This window comes from Pongo pygmaeus, chromosome 2, assembly GCF_028885625.2.
Source record: "Pongo pygmaeus isolate AG05252 chromosome 2, NHGRI_mPonPyg2-v2.0_pri, whole genome shotgun sequence".
Classification (NCBI taxonomy): domain Eukaryota; kingdom Metazoa; phylum Chordata; class Mammalia; order Primates; family Hominidae; genus Pongo; species Pongo pygmaeus.
Genome location: NC_085930.1, coordinates 98555276 through 98571728, shown reverse-complemented (window position 1 = coordinate 98571728; position 16453 = coordinate 98555276). Strand labels below are relative to the sequence as shown.

At 43.4% G+C, this 16453-nt stretch overlaps 1 protein-coding gene across 1 annotated transcript in view; it reads left to right on the top strand.

Annotated features, from left to right (window-relative positions):
• CACNA2D3 (calcium voltage-gated channel auxiliary subunit alpha2delta 3) overlaps nt 1-16453 on the top strand; it is a 924385-nt gene that overhangs the window by 812734 nt on the left and 95198 nt on the right. The window contains exons 28-29 of the mRNA XM_054481187.2: nt 10376-10437; nt 11760-11804. Coding sequence (XP_054337162.2) covers nt 10376-10437; nt 11760-11804 — 107 coding nt within the window. The remainder of the gene's footprint in view (nt 1-10375; nt 10438-11759; nt 11805-16453) is intronic.

Below are 16453 nucleotides of genomic sequence, written 5' to 3'. Positions count from 1 at the left end.
AAGACCCCACCTCTATTTTTTTAAAGAGTATTTTTAGGTCAAAGTCAGTTTATTCCCTACAGCAGTAAGGGAGAATACAACCTTGATAGTCTTAAAAGTGTCTCAGAAAGAGGAAGCCAGGGTGGATATTTACAGCATTTTGGAGTCTGGGCAGGTCTTCCAATGTGGGGATCTGGTTGGGATTGGGACGTCTCCTGAGTAAAGCAATAGTTATTATCTTTCTGAGCAAGAATTTTCTGGAACTAATAACAAAGTCATGAAAGTCATGTTGATGGAGGTGGCCTTGGTCCCCAGTCCTAACAGTTCAGCTGCAGGATGCAAACTGTCTCAATTCTCTCAGGGCTAAGTATGCAACAGAGATCACTCCAGGTCATTGCCTGGGGATGTTCTGTGTGACCCCCAGCCTAGAGTTGCCAGATTTGGTAAACCAAAAATATTGTATCTGCCTGGCATGGTGGCTCACACTTGTAATCTCAGCACTTTGGGAGGCCAAGGCGGGAGGATTGCTTGAACCCAGGAGTTTGAGACCAGCCTGGGCAACATGGCAAAGCCGTGTCTCTACAAAAAACACAAAAATTAACGGGGCATGGTGGCACATGCCTGTAATCCTAGCTACTCGAGAGACTATGGTGGGATAATTGCCTGAGCCTGGGAGGTCGAGGCAGCAGTGAGCCATGGTTGCGCCACTGCACTCCAGCCTGGGCAACAGAGCAAGATCTTGCGTCAGCAAAAAACCCCTTTATCTGGCAATCCTATTAGAGTGCTGTCAGTTTTTCAAATGAACTGTCTATATATTGAGTCTCGTGTTCCACAAGTTACCAGTTGGGCCAAGCTGAGCTCTGCAGCTCCCTGGAGACTGCAGCACAGGGTGGTGTTCAGTTCACCACAGTTCCCTGTCAGCTCTGGAGGGAATTTGAGTTTGGGAGCTCCACAGGGGACTCAGGTCCCTCCAGGGAGCTGGGTGTGCTTGGGCAAGTTCTTCTCCATCTCCGTGCCCTATAACATGAACCTGACAGTCAGAGGGTTTGCAGGCATCCCTCCAGCTCTGTGGACTGCCCACGTGGAGATTTTAGTGCTATTTTATATTAAATACAGTCATAAACATCCAACTCAGAGATGTTTGGCAACTATATGTGGCTGTTCTATTATTGGTTTGGAAATGTTTAGAAACTTGACCCCCAATTTTGTTATGGTCTCTTTAGTAACTGTTATTAGGTGGTGACCTAATAAGAAATTATTAACTAGGGAGCTATAACTTGGAAGCTTATAATTTTTTAAAGGACATTGATTTGTGCAGCCCTGATTAAAATACAATGAAGCCCGAGGCTTAAATGTTTTCTTTTGAAAGGTTGAAAGGGTGGGAATTGACTCTAAAAATGTATTGGCTTGAAAACTTTATTGAAATAATATTATTTGAAGAGCTTTGTGAGCGTAAAATGATCTGACAAAAACTACTTGATGCTAGCTCCGGCAGCCTGGGAAAGCTGAGGGAATATAGGTTTCTTCAGATGAAATCTGGAAAAATGCTTCCAGATTACCTCAGGGGCGAAAAGAAAATTATTATTCCATTCCACAACCCTGCTAATTCTTTTCAACATCAATCCAGTCAAGTAATTAGAACCCAAATGGAGGAAACATTTATAATTGTCATTTACTCTACTTTACCAAAGGTGACTGTTCCGAGAAGCTCTGGCAGGACAAAAAAAAAAAAAAAAACCAAAGTGATTATGAAAGAAATGTGTGGCCAAATGGATCAGGCCTTCCTACACTCGTTCCCAGAAGCCAGTCACAGGCAGCAGGTAGGGATGGTTACAGATTAAAATAGGCCTCCTCAGCAAAGAAAATCTTCTGCTATGGCCTTGTCAATGGAGTGATAATGTGAGCTATTTCTCCTCCCTCTCTCTCACCACAGACATATATCATGGAGTGCTTTGTTATTTAAAAGCATGTATAAGAAAGATTACCAACCCCCATACCACAGGGAATACTTCAGAAGTGAAATATGCAATCATTTAGGGGTTACATTTAAAATACCTCCTCCCCTTTTATCATTATATTTCTTCACTTGGACTAGGCTAAAATATGAGATGTTTCTGCTGCTGTGAGAATTTTTTTTTTCTAATTTCTGAAATAATACCATAGCTTGGAGATTAATGTTCAGGCTTTACCAAGATTATAACAAATGCATATTGCTTTGATCTAAATATTTCTCCAAAAGTTGTTGCTGATCATTCTCCCTTGCCTATAATCTTCTAAGAAAGCTTTTGAATTTGCCAGCCTGATACCCAGGGGGACAAGAGTGCAGCTGCCTTCCCTTCCTTCCCCATCATCTTCCCGAGGATACTCTGTTCTCAGTTTTGCCCAAATTAGTCCCAGGATTTCAGTTGTCTTTTTTGTCCAACATTCCATCATGCAATTCATTAACATCTTCACATGAAATATTTAACAGATGAGTTATGTCCTAATTCACATTGCAGTTTTAAATTGTTATTCATGTGGTAAGTCATTTATCTTGGACACCAACAGACCTCTGGAATGGGCTCACATTTGATGTAAAGAAGGTTGGAGTTATTTTCCTTGATGCTCCAGAACAGTGGCCTTATTCCAAACCCTGGGTTAATCATGAAATATTCCCAAAAAATGACATTCAGATTCATTGTTAGTTCTACTTGCAATTAACTGTTTTGAAAACAAACAGAAGAAAACATTTAAACAACCATGGCTTGGGTAATGGCTATTACAGTTGACCGTTAATTAAGGCAAGTTGGAATCCAAACATGCCAGGCCTTGTTACTATCACTGCTAGCAATCTTTGCCATGTTGCACAAAGAAATAAAAATTCAGAGACTGTCAAAGTGGAGGTGAGACTGGATAAGAGATATTAACCAAGCCATGTAAAAATACCCAGTGCCCTGATTAAGAAATATGACCAGCAAGGAGGCTGATGATCTGGATGAGCATTTATCTGTACAATTTGGGTTTTGGGAAAAGTCTCTCTACTCCTAAGAGATGAAATATATGGGAAATCCTTAGGTAATTTATTTATTGTTAACTTATTGTAGTTGTATTTCCTCTAATAAAGCTACAATTTTCTACTATATTCCTACCTATGGATTGGAATCTATTAGGAGAAAATCTTCTGTTTGTAGAACAAGCCAGTGCAAGGCAGCTCTTGGATCTGTTTCTCTGCCTGGACACCACAATGAAATGGTAATTGTCCACATTTGCAACTGTCCAGCAGTAGCCAGGTCATTGAGAAGTTTTGTGGGCAGGTGGCCTGATTGATGTGCACAGGAAGCTGATGGCACCAGTATCATGGACAGCAGTCTTCTTGGGTTCTGTACCCTGACCTGTCTAACCTTGTCCTGAGTATGCATGAATGATCACAATTCCAGAAGGGGTGAGTGACAGGACATCTTCTTCTGTTTTCTTTTGCTTTTAACAGAGTGGTAGAAACTGGGTAATTTGTAAAGAAAAGGAATTCACTTCTTAAAGCCTCTTCTCAGAGGCTGAGAAGTCCAAGTTCAAGGGGCCCCATGTGGTGAGGAACTTGCTGGTGGGGGCTCTGCAGAGTCCCAGGGAGGCACAGGGCATGGCATGGTGAGGGGACTGAGCGTGCTCACTCAGGTCTCTCTCCCTCTTCCTGTAAATCCACCAGTCCCACTCTCATGATAAATCATTAATCCATTAACCCATTAATCTATCAATAGATTAATCCATTCATGAGGACAGAGTCCTCAGGACCCAGTCACCTCTTAAAGGTGCCACCTCTTAATACTGCTGCATTAGAGATCAAATTTTAACATGAGTTTCAGAGAGGACCAACATTCAAACCGTAGCACAGGTTTTGAATGGTGGAGCATACCTTTCGTTAATCCTGAAGGAAAAAGATTAATTCTCTAAGAGCCTGCTTGGCTGATAGCACGATTTTGTAATGCATTTGCTCACTGATATAACACTCTAAGGAACATTCCTAGTAGTGGACAGTTTGCATTGATCATAGATGAATTTTCTGCTCACTCTCAACATAATTGGCATGAAAGGTATATTAGCCATGAAACACAAGAATAAAGAATAAAAGCTCTAGGAGCAAATCATAACATGAATGATGACAACACTATCAACAAGTTAGAGTGTTTTAATACCCGTGATTTTATTTACTCTCACTGATTTTTGTCCCACAAAAATTCTGTTCAGAAGCCAGAGCCGGTGCAACTCTATTGGTGGAGACAGAGAGGTAAAGTGACATACCCAAGGGTACACAGCAGTGGTCTTAAAACTGGGGTTTGCAATCAGTTCTCGCAGCAAAACAATTCCTGAAATTCACTGATGGTGACAGGATTGTTTTTCTGCCTTTTGGATGAGCTCTCTATGTGTATGTGAATATATTGTATGACTGAAGGGCTGGGCAAATGGAAGTAGGGGTGTTTGGGTGAGCTTGTGTGCCAGGCATAGTGAGCACTATTTTACCAACCAGATCTGTGCCCCTCTAGTATGTTGCAAGTTGAGGCCAACCCCACGGAAAATTATTTCTAAATGAATACAATATGAAAAAAAGTTGTTTTATTTCTAATTTTATATGTAACATTGTTATTTTGTGAGTTTCAGATTACACTTGAATGCATGTCTATTAACATGATATGAGATGCATGCATGATTTCATCTTGAATGCATTTAAACATAATAGCACTGCAAATGTAATTTGTAGTCTCAAGTTTTATAAAGCAAAATAAATGAATCTGGAGGGTGGTTGTTGCATTGATTTCTTTAGGGTTCATTCAAACTCATTACCAACTTCCCCTTGCAAGTCCAGGTTGTCTCAGGCTGGCAGAGTCCTGTGTGATCTAAACCCCCTATACCTAAGTCATCTCATTTCTTCTACCTCTGGGGAGTGGTAGTATGGACACGTTTGTGGAGAATTGTACCTTCCATCCTTAAGGAGTGCTAGGGTCCATTTCTTTTCTATGGTTCCTTCTGGGATCACTGGTCATCATCCAGTAGAAGTCTCTGCAATGATGGAAATATTCTAGATCTGCATGGTCCAGTACCGTAGCCTCTAGCCCCTGTGGCTATTGAGCACTTGACATCTAACTAGTGCAACTAAGGAACTAAATTATGAATATTATTTAATTTTAGTTAATTTTTATTTAAATAGCCACATGTAACTAATGGCCACAAATTTGGACAGCACAGGATCAGAGCATTCAAGGTCAGCTGCCTGTCCCTAGATTCAAGTATGCTGATCGTTGGTATTCTGCAAAGCAAATGGTCTGTGGGTTTTGGATGATGCCCTGTGTTCGTTTCTGTCAGCTCTGGGGATGCTGAAGTGTGAATCTCTCTTCGGTGATTTGACTGCTCTCCCCAGGCCTGTACCCCTGGCGGTTGTGTCTCTCACATCTTTTTCTCAATACACCTATCACCCAGCACATACTGGGTTTCTGATAAACATGGGAGAAAGGAATGGAAGAAGGGAGGGTAAAAGTAGATAAGAAGAAAGTTAGACAGTTGGGAAAAGAGGAAGTCTGGAAGGAAGATACTTTGTTGAAGCTTTGATATCTGTAGTTAAGCTCTCTTAGAGTATTGAGAGGAGTTGTGAGAACAGTCACACAGATAGTTCAAAAGAGAGATCAGTGCTTCAGATGCCTGAATATTTCACATGAAAGGATTCTGGGCTCTTTGAGATGGCAATTCTTATAACAATAATTTTGCTGTTTTGATTTCCAAAGACCATCCCAGTATCTTGGGGTCACTGTCCTAGGAGGCTCACCCCATACTGGCACATTGGGAAGGATCCTATGGGATAATATTTTCTGGGTCGGTTGTGTTCCTGGGTGGTGAGTAAGATATCACCAGATGCAGTTGTGTAAAGGGACTTTGTCTCTATCCATGTGATGAAGATTCCCAGCAGGGAGGGAGCCCTGGGACATCTGTAGTCAAATTGAAGTAAGGAGCACTGTGACCTCCGGGGAAATATGTTGATGATTTTCTGGACTGTCTAAAACATTACAAACCCCAGGAATGGTGATTTTATTTTCTGTAACTCTCCTTGGGACTTGAGTTTCACAAAAGCATTTGCTGTCTTTGTTTTCCTTGTTAAATTGGCAACACTGACTTAAATCAATTTACTGTTACGGCTTGAAATGTTGATGAAAGAACAAAATAGACGGGCTTGACAAATGTCTCAGGTTCCATTTAGGTTATGTGGGGGCTGAAGGGAGAGAGTGGGACTCACTGAAGTAGTCGTGTTTTCTCTGATAAAGGTCAAAAAAAAGAAAAATGTGGACCAAAACTAAGGAAAATAGTGAAAGGAAGCTACACTTCTGTTTGTGGCAGGTGATATTTGTTTTTCTGAATAGAGTTGGCCATAGGATTCCCTTAAGCATTTTTGTTTATTTGCTTGTTTGTTGGGGGACAGGGTTATTCTTATTTTTTTGTTGTTGCCTTGTTTTTTGCACTTTAAATCATTTTCACACTCAAGAAATAATTAGCTCAATCCCGTTATTCTCGATCCCTTACTCTCATTCTCCCATTTCCCGTTTTACAGGCCCTTTCCCTAGCACTTCCTCTGCAAGCTTTCAGAGTGGGCTTTCTAAAAATATAAACCTGATCCTGCCACTTCAATACTAAAGACCTTCAACAGCACCAACGGCAGATGTCAGAATACTTTTTCTGTAAAGGACCAGTAGTAAATAACTGAGGTTTTGTGGGCCATGCAGTCTCAGTTAAAACTACTCAGCTCTGCTATTGGAGTCATAGACAGTGTGCAAACCAATTAGTGTGGCTGTGCTGCGAGAAAACTTTACTTACAAAAAGAGGCTGGATTTGACCATTGGACCTGCAATGGACCTACAAGATACTCTCGAAGCTTTGGCCTGACATTCAAGACCTTTTGCCATTTGACCTCAGCCTGAACAACTGGGTCCCCGTTCCCATTCTTTTCAAGCCTCTGAACAAATGATGGTCTTTAAAAAGGTTCTCTCCCTTCCCCTCCCTTCCTGTTTCCTCCATTTGGATTGCCATCTTCCTTGGCTTCTTACTGTTCTGTGAGTGGGCTCTCCATGCCTCACCTTACACAAAGCTCTCACCAGGCCAAGTCAGCCCTATTCTCTGCACGCTCCAGTTCTTTATGCCTCTAGTGTAGATTTTACAATGGATCTACTCCTCAACTGGATGTGGAGGGAGCTTAGTACCCAATGTAGAGCTTAGTACTCACTGAACAAATGGTCATGAAGTTGATCCATCAATGAAATTATTGAGTCCCTTAATCATAAGAGAGTATATTAACTTATGGGTAAAAGAAAACACTGCAAACCCCAGATATGCCACAGGAAGCCAGGGGCCAGTGTTACTGGAAAGGGGATGAGGTCAGCCAGCAGGAACACAGCTAGGTCAAAACTAGCAGAACAGTTGCAGCCAGGACTATCCAGGAGCATTTGGGCAACAACCTCATGGTGCAGGCAGGGATGTGAGTGAGGAGAGAGGGAAGCAGTGTCTAGTTCAGGGCATCAGGACCAGGACGAGGATGCAGCCTGCTGGAGGGAGATCAGAGAGAAGCAGCCTGCATGATTAATGGGATGGAGGGACTGACTCATGAGGAAAGATGAAAGCGCCCCAAGGAACTGGGGTAGAGGACCGACAGGGGCAGATGAGAACAGGCTGCAAGTATGTGAGATGGATAAACACCCAGGGGGGAGCAGCTGGTTTCATCAGGGAGGGGAAGATGAGGGCTCCATCAGAGAACGGGGTTGGGGGTCTCAGAAAGGGCATCAGGAGACTCGTGGAAGCTCAAGAGATGACAGGTGGGCCCAGGACAGCTCTGGGCTGTTGGAGGGGGAAGCACCATGGAAAGGCTACCCTGGAGTGACTCTTTCAGGGAGCCCTGATGCTCTACCCTGTAGGGCCTTGCAGCTTGCCCTTGGCTCTGAGGGATAGCCTTAGCCTTACTCTCTGCCTGACAACCTGGTGGGGGCTGGCTGGGGAGTACTGCGGGAGGGGAGCTGTAAAGAGGCACACAGAGGAGGACACATGAACTCATTTCCCACCCTTCTCTTAGATACCAGTTATTGGTTGTCACAACAATTTTGAGGCCTCTCCTCTGAAGTCAGTTTTCAGCCAGCCCCTGCCTATCTTTGGTGAAACCGGAGATACTTGTTCCAAGCCCAGCACTCACCCCCACCTGCCAGTGCATCTGATCAGAATTCAGCCCAGACCCTGTTTCGCATCCTGCACCCTGGCCTGTCAGGCATTTGGAAGACGAGATTTATTTGAAATGCAGTCAACCACCATCAGACTCAAAATCAGCTTCCTTCAGGCATTCTCTGAAATGTTCTCCGATGCCGGGAAGAACAGCTTGTGTTGTGTAGTCTAGCCACGTGGCCCACATCACAGTAGGTCCCCAACAGCTGATTTACTACAGCCATCCCCCACCTTGGCTGTGCATGAGAATCATCTGGGACACTTTTAAAACATACCCAAGCCAGCCACATGGCTCACACCTGTAATCCCAGCACTTTGGGAGTCTGAGGCGGGCAGGTCACTTGAGCCCAGGAGTTAGAGATCAGCCTGGCCAACATGGTGAAACTTCATCTCTACAAAAAATACAAAAATTAGCCAGGTGTGGTGGTGCACACCTGTAATCCCAGCTACTCGGGAGGCTGAGGCATGAGAATCACTTGAACCTGGGAAGCAGAGGTTGCAGTGAGCTGAGATCACACCACTGCACTCCAGCCTGGACAACAGAGTGAGATTCTGTCTCAAACAAACAATTCACATAGGTGTTACTCTTCTATATTTCTCTCTAACTGCTGACTATAATATCACTTGAAAGTTTTTTTAAAAAGCAAGCATTTACCTATGGGTCGTCTGTGTACTCAGCATCTTGCTGGAGGCAGGGGTCCAGCAGGGAGCAAGAACAGGTCCTCATTCTTGGGAAGGTTGTGGTCCAGAGAACGAAGGACACTTAGGGCAGAGCAGAATGAGCCTGGGGCACCGACATGGTGCATTTCAGAGGCTTTTCACATTCTGCATGTTGCAGCTGTGCACTGCTCTAGTCTTTATCCTAGAGTCTGAAATTCTAAGTGCAAACACAGATGGCAAATCTCTCCCAATGTACACACCCAGTTAACCTTTACTGTCAGGGTTTGCTTCAACGATTTCTTTAGGAAGTAGAAATGCCCTTGATAGTTATCAGGGTAACAACAGCCCAAGACCTTTATGAATCTCCAAGTTCCTGAAGCCAGCACAACAATGATTACCCCAATGGGAGGTCCAGTATAGTGGCACGCAAAATTTTTAGAGTATTTAAGTGATTTTTTTTCTTACAATTGTGTATTTCTTTTGATGGGTGTTCCAATATTATTTAGGTTGAATTACTGTAGGTCTTTAAGCAAAAGAAAGAAATGTGGAAGAAAAATAAGAGTATTGGTGGTATGCAAATATGGTAAAAATTGGGAGGTTGTGTGCAACAGACTACAGTTTGCAAAACTGCACTGGGGTAAATGACGTGCTCCAGGGAATTCAGTATTCCCCGTAGTCTCATTCTTCTGAACGCCTCTCAAGTTTTCCCACCATCTGAGGAGCATTTTGCCCTTACCATTTTACTTCGTGAGATGGTTTCAAGTCTTTCAAATGGTTTGGGCTTCATGGAGAAAAATAAGGTGAACTTCCTCATGTTATAGTTTTGAGGTTCCACTAAATTTCACTTCTCAAAGTTTCAAGTCACATTCTTAACCTCTTCTCTTTTTGGCTGTTTCTGTCGCTAGAACTAGCATTCACGGTTGCTTTAGGAAGCTTTTCACAGACAAAGAAAAAATTACATAATTTTACCAGAGTTCTGTGGGAGAGAAGAACCTTGAGATGTGTACTCTAGGAGGCCAGTTAAACTAAGACACATTATAGTAAAGTGACTCACTTCTGAATTCTAGCCTCATGACAAGTGCTTTTCAAATGTTACATCTCAAAAACACATGCAGAGTACACATTTTAGACATGCCAGTTCAAACAGTAATAGCTGATACAGGAACTGACGCAATAGTGATCTTTTGAATTTTTTTTTTCTTTCCTCTTTTCAGCTTGTGTTGGGGTGGGGGTAGGGGCAGTGGTGCAAGCATATGAATTTTAGAAATGCCAGAGTAACATGTCTCCAAAGAGCCATCTGCACGGTGCTGTTTGTTTTGTATCGAGAGTTCTGTGAGGGTAGGTAAACTTGAGAATTCTTTACCTGAAAGATAAAATGTTTTAGTTGTATGCTTCACTGTACATTTTATTTTATATGCTTATATCAGCTTCTTGCCATGATGGATAATTTTCAACGATAATCTTAAATAATTGTGTAAAGGGATCACTAATGCCTTGTTTTATTTATAATTTGTCCCAGCTGTAGGCATTCAGATGAAACTTGAATTTTTCCAAAGGAAGTTCTGGACTGCCAGCAGACAGGTAAGTTATAATCAGCATCTTGAAGCATTAGTGACACTGTTATTATACAGGTGTTCACATTTGGGTACCTGGAGCCTGAAAGTGCCAGATTTCCGATGAATGTTTGTGAAATCAGCTGCCGGCTGCTCAGATTACCTTTCATTTCACTGCAAAATAAAGGGCTGTCAGCATGTTAGACACCACATGCTGAGCAAAGCAGGGAATTTGCTCCTAGGAACAGTTTTAATTGTGGGATCAAGATAGTGACCTTCCAAAGGAGTTTTTCTTTTAAGTATTGGGGCCTTTTGTGAGATTTTCATACTGACTTTCTCCAAATCCTGTGGTCGTGCCTGTTTACTTACTTGTGAATCTCATTATCAAAATCTTGAAACCCTTTACGTAACTAGTTTCTCCAAAACATATATCTGACTTCTTTGTTCACAGGGTCTACCTTGGAGAATCTGGGAACATTTTTTTCTTTTCACTATGCTCTCTGTACTAAGTAATCTCAGTGGTATTTGTTGAGTAATTTGGTAGAAAGGGCCACTGATAAGTTGCTGCCATCTGCCCAAGAATAAATGTTAGAATGGTTTATCATCCCTTAGATTAAGATACTTTAGGAAACTATAAACTAAGGAGATGGACAGGGGTTTTTTAAAGTCATTGAGAATTAATGAATTTTAAATTAATTACATAATTGTATTTTTAGTTACCAAAATATTTGAGATCTTAAAAAGATATCATTACTATTTAATGACAACATAAAGTAGATAAAAAAGAGCCAGCTACCCCCTCAATTTTTTTTTTTTTTTTTTTTTTTTTTGAGATAGTCTTGCTCTGTCACCCAGGCTGGAGTGCAGTGGTGCGATCTCGGCTCACTGCACCCTCCACCTCTCTGGTTCAAGTGATTCTCCTGCCTCAGCCTCCTGAGTAGCTGGGATTACAGGCACCTGCCACCACACTGGAGTAATTTTTGTGTGTTTTAGTAGAGATGGGATTTTGCCATGTGGCCAGGCTGGTCTCGAACTCCTGACCTCAAGTGATCTGCCCTCCTTGGCCTCCCAAAGTGCAGGGATTACAGGTGTGAGCCACTGTGCCTGCCCCCGGCTCCTCAATTGTTTCGTAGATCTTTTATTTTACATTACTACTTGGAATTGATACTGATTCCAGAGATAGTAGACAAGACACGACATGGAGCATTCCTTTTCAATGAAATTGGGCATTTGAATTCTAGCCCATGACTTGGATAGCTTGTCCTTAAGTAGCTCAGTGGCAGCCACAGCAGGCACTGGGATGCCCAACTAACATAGTAACACATTTCCCTCTGATTTTTGCCTTCACAGTGTGCCTCCGTGGATGGCAAATGCTCCATCAGCTGTGATGATGAGGTAAGACGGCCTCCTGGTCCTGTTTCTACCCCTGTGGAGAGAAGGTGACAGATGGTGCTTTATGCCCGAGGGAATGCCCTTATAAACAAGGCCAGGTTGACACGTTGTACTGGGCCAATCTAAAAAAAAAAAAAATCATTTGCTTTGTTTCTTTTTTTTTTGTTCCCCACCTCCCATCAGTTTATGACAGCTAGAAATGTGCTTTAAATGTCTCATGGATAGCACTATTGGAATTTTGACATTTTGTAGGAAATAATACAAACTCCTAACTCCTACTGTTTGAAGCTCACATTACAATTCTCAAACCTTTTTCTACATGCCTTAATCTCTTTCCATCCTTGTAACAACTGGTGAAATAGGTAGGACTTGTTGGCCCATTTTGCAGATAAGAAAAACTGAGGATGAGAGAAATTAAGTGACTCAGCTAATTTCATGTAATAAGCAAACAAAAAATCTAGGAGTTAAAAACTTTGAAACTCAAAATTTTACTTTGTAGCATACTGCTTCTTTCCTACAAATCTTTTCTCCTTTTTTCTTTTCTTTCTTTCTCCTCTTCTGTCCTCTCTGTCTCTCTGTCTCCTTCCTCTCCTCCCCTCCCCTCCTCCCCTCCCTTCCCCTCCCCTCCCCTCCGCTCCTCTCCTCTCCTATCCTTACTTCTCGTCTCCTCCCCTATCCTTACTTCTCGTCTCCTCCCCTCCATTCCTCACCCCTCTCCTCCCTTCCCCTCCCCTCCCCTCCCTTCCTCTCCTCTCCTCCCCTCCCTTCCTCACCCCTCTCCTCCCTTCCCCTCCCCTCCTCTCCCCTCCCCTCCCCTCCCCTCCCCTCCTCTCCCCTCCCCTCCTCTCCTCTCCTTTCTTCTCCTCTCCTCCCCTCCATTCCTCACCCCTCTCCTCCTTTCCGCTCCCCTCCCCTCCTCTCCCCTCCCCTCCCCTCTCCTCCTCTCCCCTCCCCTCCCCTCCTCTTCCCTCCCCTCCCCTCCTCTTCCCTCCCCTCCCCTCCTCTTCTCTCCTTTCTTCTCCTCTCCTCCCCTCCGTTCCTCACCCCTCTCCTTCCTTCCCCTCCCCTCCCCTCCTCTCCTCTCCCCTCCCCTCCTCTCCTCTCCCCTCCCCTCCTCTCCTCTCCCCTCCCCTCTCCTCTCCTCTTTTTCTCTCTCTCTGTCTTTTGGGAGAAGGGATTTTAATCCTACACATGCGCAATGGAAGATGAAACTATACCACTACCCAAAGTGTTTCCATCTGCTTTATGTTTTTATACCATGCCATCCCATACCCTCTGCCCCATGTTTTGGAGCAGGCAGAAGCATGGTGGCCTTTTCACTTCTCCTGAGGTAGCCTTTCTCTCTCTGCATCAGTGAAACAGCAGTCAATATGTAAACTAGACCTTATAAATAGTCACATATTTATATTCCTTCTGGTTATCACGAGGACTTAAGAAATCCTAACCAAACAATTTCAACCCAGAAAACATAGATTAGGAAGTAGATTTCAAAAAGGTGGACAAAGGAGAAACAAGTAAGGAAATAGGAAGTCCAGGATGAAGTTAAAACAAAATGCTCAGTCCCAGAAGATCTGGCTGCTGGTTAGAAAATCATAATCATTGTATGAGTCACAGCATCAAAAAAAAAAAGCCAATCAGCAAAGTTTTCTGCAGAAGCCCAAGTTTCTGTGGTCATCAGATCAAAACTAATTTTCCCCTTAGGAAAGAATACCCTGTGAAGTTCTATAGTCCACACCCTTTTCAGCAAGTTCAGGGATAATTTTCGTGGATAGTCAAGTGGGCCTCAAGCCTCTCCCATGTCTTTGAGACATTTATTGTCTTATTGGAGTGCTCAGCTCAAGAACAACACAACTCAATAGTAGTAGTGATTAATCAGTGTCTCAAGGCCCTATGTTAAGCTCTTCACTTGCACAGTGGGTATAATTATGAATCCCCGTTTTACAGTAAGAGGAGTGAGGATGGTTAGTTGGTTAGTTGGCTGATTGTACAGATGGTTGGACGGGTGGCTCATAGCTAGGGCAGTAGCTTGAATAGTTGGTTGGCTCATTGGTTGGTTGGTTGGTTAGGTAGTTGGTTGATTGATTGGATAGATGGTTGGATAGTTGGTTAAACAATTTTATAACTAAAGCCAGAGACAGTGATCTTCCCAGAACCCACACTGCCTCAATGCATCCTCATATAAAAACAAGTGGAAATGGATTTCCACTTAGAGTTGGAAACATCCAATATATGTTCATTCTTCAATGACTGCTTTCACAGGCAGTCTAACATGGTGGTTAAAGGCAAAACTATTTACACTGACTGGCTTCAAGTTGTGACTCTGACAGTAATAAAATGTGTGACCTTGGGCAAGTTTCCAAATCTTTCCATGCCTCAGTTTTCTCAACTATACAATGGGGATAGAAATATCCACCTCACAGAGTAATGGTGAAGAATGAATAGATAAGATATGAACAATGCATGGTATGGCTCCTGGAAATGATAAGCATTCAATAAATGTTGGTTATAAATTAAAAAAACAAACAAACTCTGAAGATGTTTTCTTCCATGCTGTGGTTTCAGGTTGCTGGATTTGAAACCTCAGACAGCAATGGTATATACACTTTGGGCAAGTGACAATTTCCCCTGGGCATAGTAAGCACAGGCTACGACCTCTTGCTCACTACTAACAATGTTCTTTTAGCAACCGTTGGGATAAACCCCTATTCAAATGTCAGTTAAAGGTCCACATGCTTTGAAAATTAAGCCTTGAAGTTGCCCTGATTTCTGAACTTGATCTGATGCTCAAATGTCCTGAGTTTGTACTTTGAACCTGTCATCCATTGTCCTCTTTGACTCTTAAATTTTGGCTCCAGGCAACCAATTGACACTGTTTTAAATAGAAAAGTCAGCCCTGCCTTCTCACCAAGGCCCCTTTCCATTGTTTCAGCAGACTCTTGCCATGTGTCATTCTCTTTTTTGTAACTTTTAATTAGGCATATGAGACCATGTTCCTCCTCTCCCCCAACTGCCCTCGAATGATCAGGTCCCCATTAAAAACAGCTGTGGGGGCTCATTAAGTTCAGTGTTCTGGCTTCTCCATTGCACTTATGACCTGGCCCAACTCCCTCGGGCTTATCAGACACACTTAGCCTTAGATCCACTCCAGCCCCTTTGTCTCCCCCATCAATGCACTCTCTGGGCCTGGGCAGGAGTGCCCTGGCTGGTAGGTGGAGCCAGTGTGCCAGATGCTCTGCCATGTTGTAGAGGTGCATCTTTGGTTGGTCCAGTCGGAACCTGAGCCATGTGACTTGAGGGCCTGGCCATGGGGCTGACTTTTAAGGAACTCCATTTCACCCAGGGTGAATGTTAACTTCCAAGCCATTGAGGCAACAGTTCACACACTCACTTCTTCTTTCAAGACATCTTTACTGAGCCCTTCTTAGGCACCTGGTGCCTGGCTGAGCACTGGGCAGTCAACGGGAAGCAAAGTCAGAAAAGGCCTTGCTCTCCTGGAGCTTACCGGTTAGCAGGAGAGATAAACTTATATGATCATCAATTGTGATAAGTCCTGCAGAGTAAACTGACATGCGGTAGTCAGGGAAGGCTTCTCTGAGGGGGTAACATTTAAGTCAACCAAAGAAGGAGATGATATTGAAGACAATTCCTGAAGCCTGAGAAGAGCTTTCCAAGCAAAGAACACCACTGTAGAGGCACCAAAGTGGCAAAGGGTCATTGTGGTCAAGGAAAACACAGTCAGCATTCAGGACAGAAGGGAGGAACGAGGGCCACGTTCACCTCTGATCTCAGTCTGACCTGCAGGTGCTAGTGTTTCCTCACTGCTTTCAGTCTCTTCTTCCACTCACCTGTGCAACACTTCTCATCTGATGAGAGTACCAGGAGTTAGCAAAGACGGTGGAAGGTGAGAAGGTGTCTCCTACTGAGGCATTGGAAGAGGTGTGAGGGCAGTGAGAGAATCGAAAACTTCATGATCAAAGTCAGCTCTACCCTTTCTTGTTCCAAAGGAATAGAGGCTAATAACCCTTATTAAGAATCTCTAAGACTTTTGGAGGGCTTGTAGGCGTTTCCTCTGGCATCAGAAAGACCTGCTTAAATTATGACAGGGCAACGAGAAGGGCTGCCTCCAGGCAGCCAGGCACCTGCCTGCATGTTGGACCGCCCAGCTTAGCCAGAGGATAGGTTTGAGGATAATTTGAATAGCGAAGGAGGACGGGGGGCATAGGTGACCCCTACCAAGTGCATCTTTCCTAGGTGACCCCTCTGCAATAAATTTTTCAAAAGACAGTGTTTTGATATGATCATTAGTTAATGAAAAGATAGAGCAACTGATGTGAAATAAGTGTCAAGCGTGTTCCACGGTGGAAATATTAGGGATTGGATCATGAGACCTGGAGAAAAGTAGCAAGGAGTGGCACCTTCCTGTGCCTGATGTACAGACATTCAGGCCCCACCCTCAGATGCAAGAACCTAGTATGTGTGTATTTCTCTCTCCCTCTCTCGCCACAAATGAAGACAACAGGCAGTACAATACCGGGTTTCTAAGTGAGTTGTTTATCCAATCAAAACAAACAAAAGGCATCCTTCCAAACAAAAGGCAAAAAGCAGCAAAGTTCAGCCAGTGGGCCAGGACCTCCTGCTATGAACTATGTAAC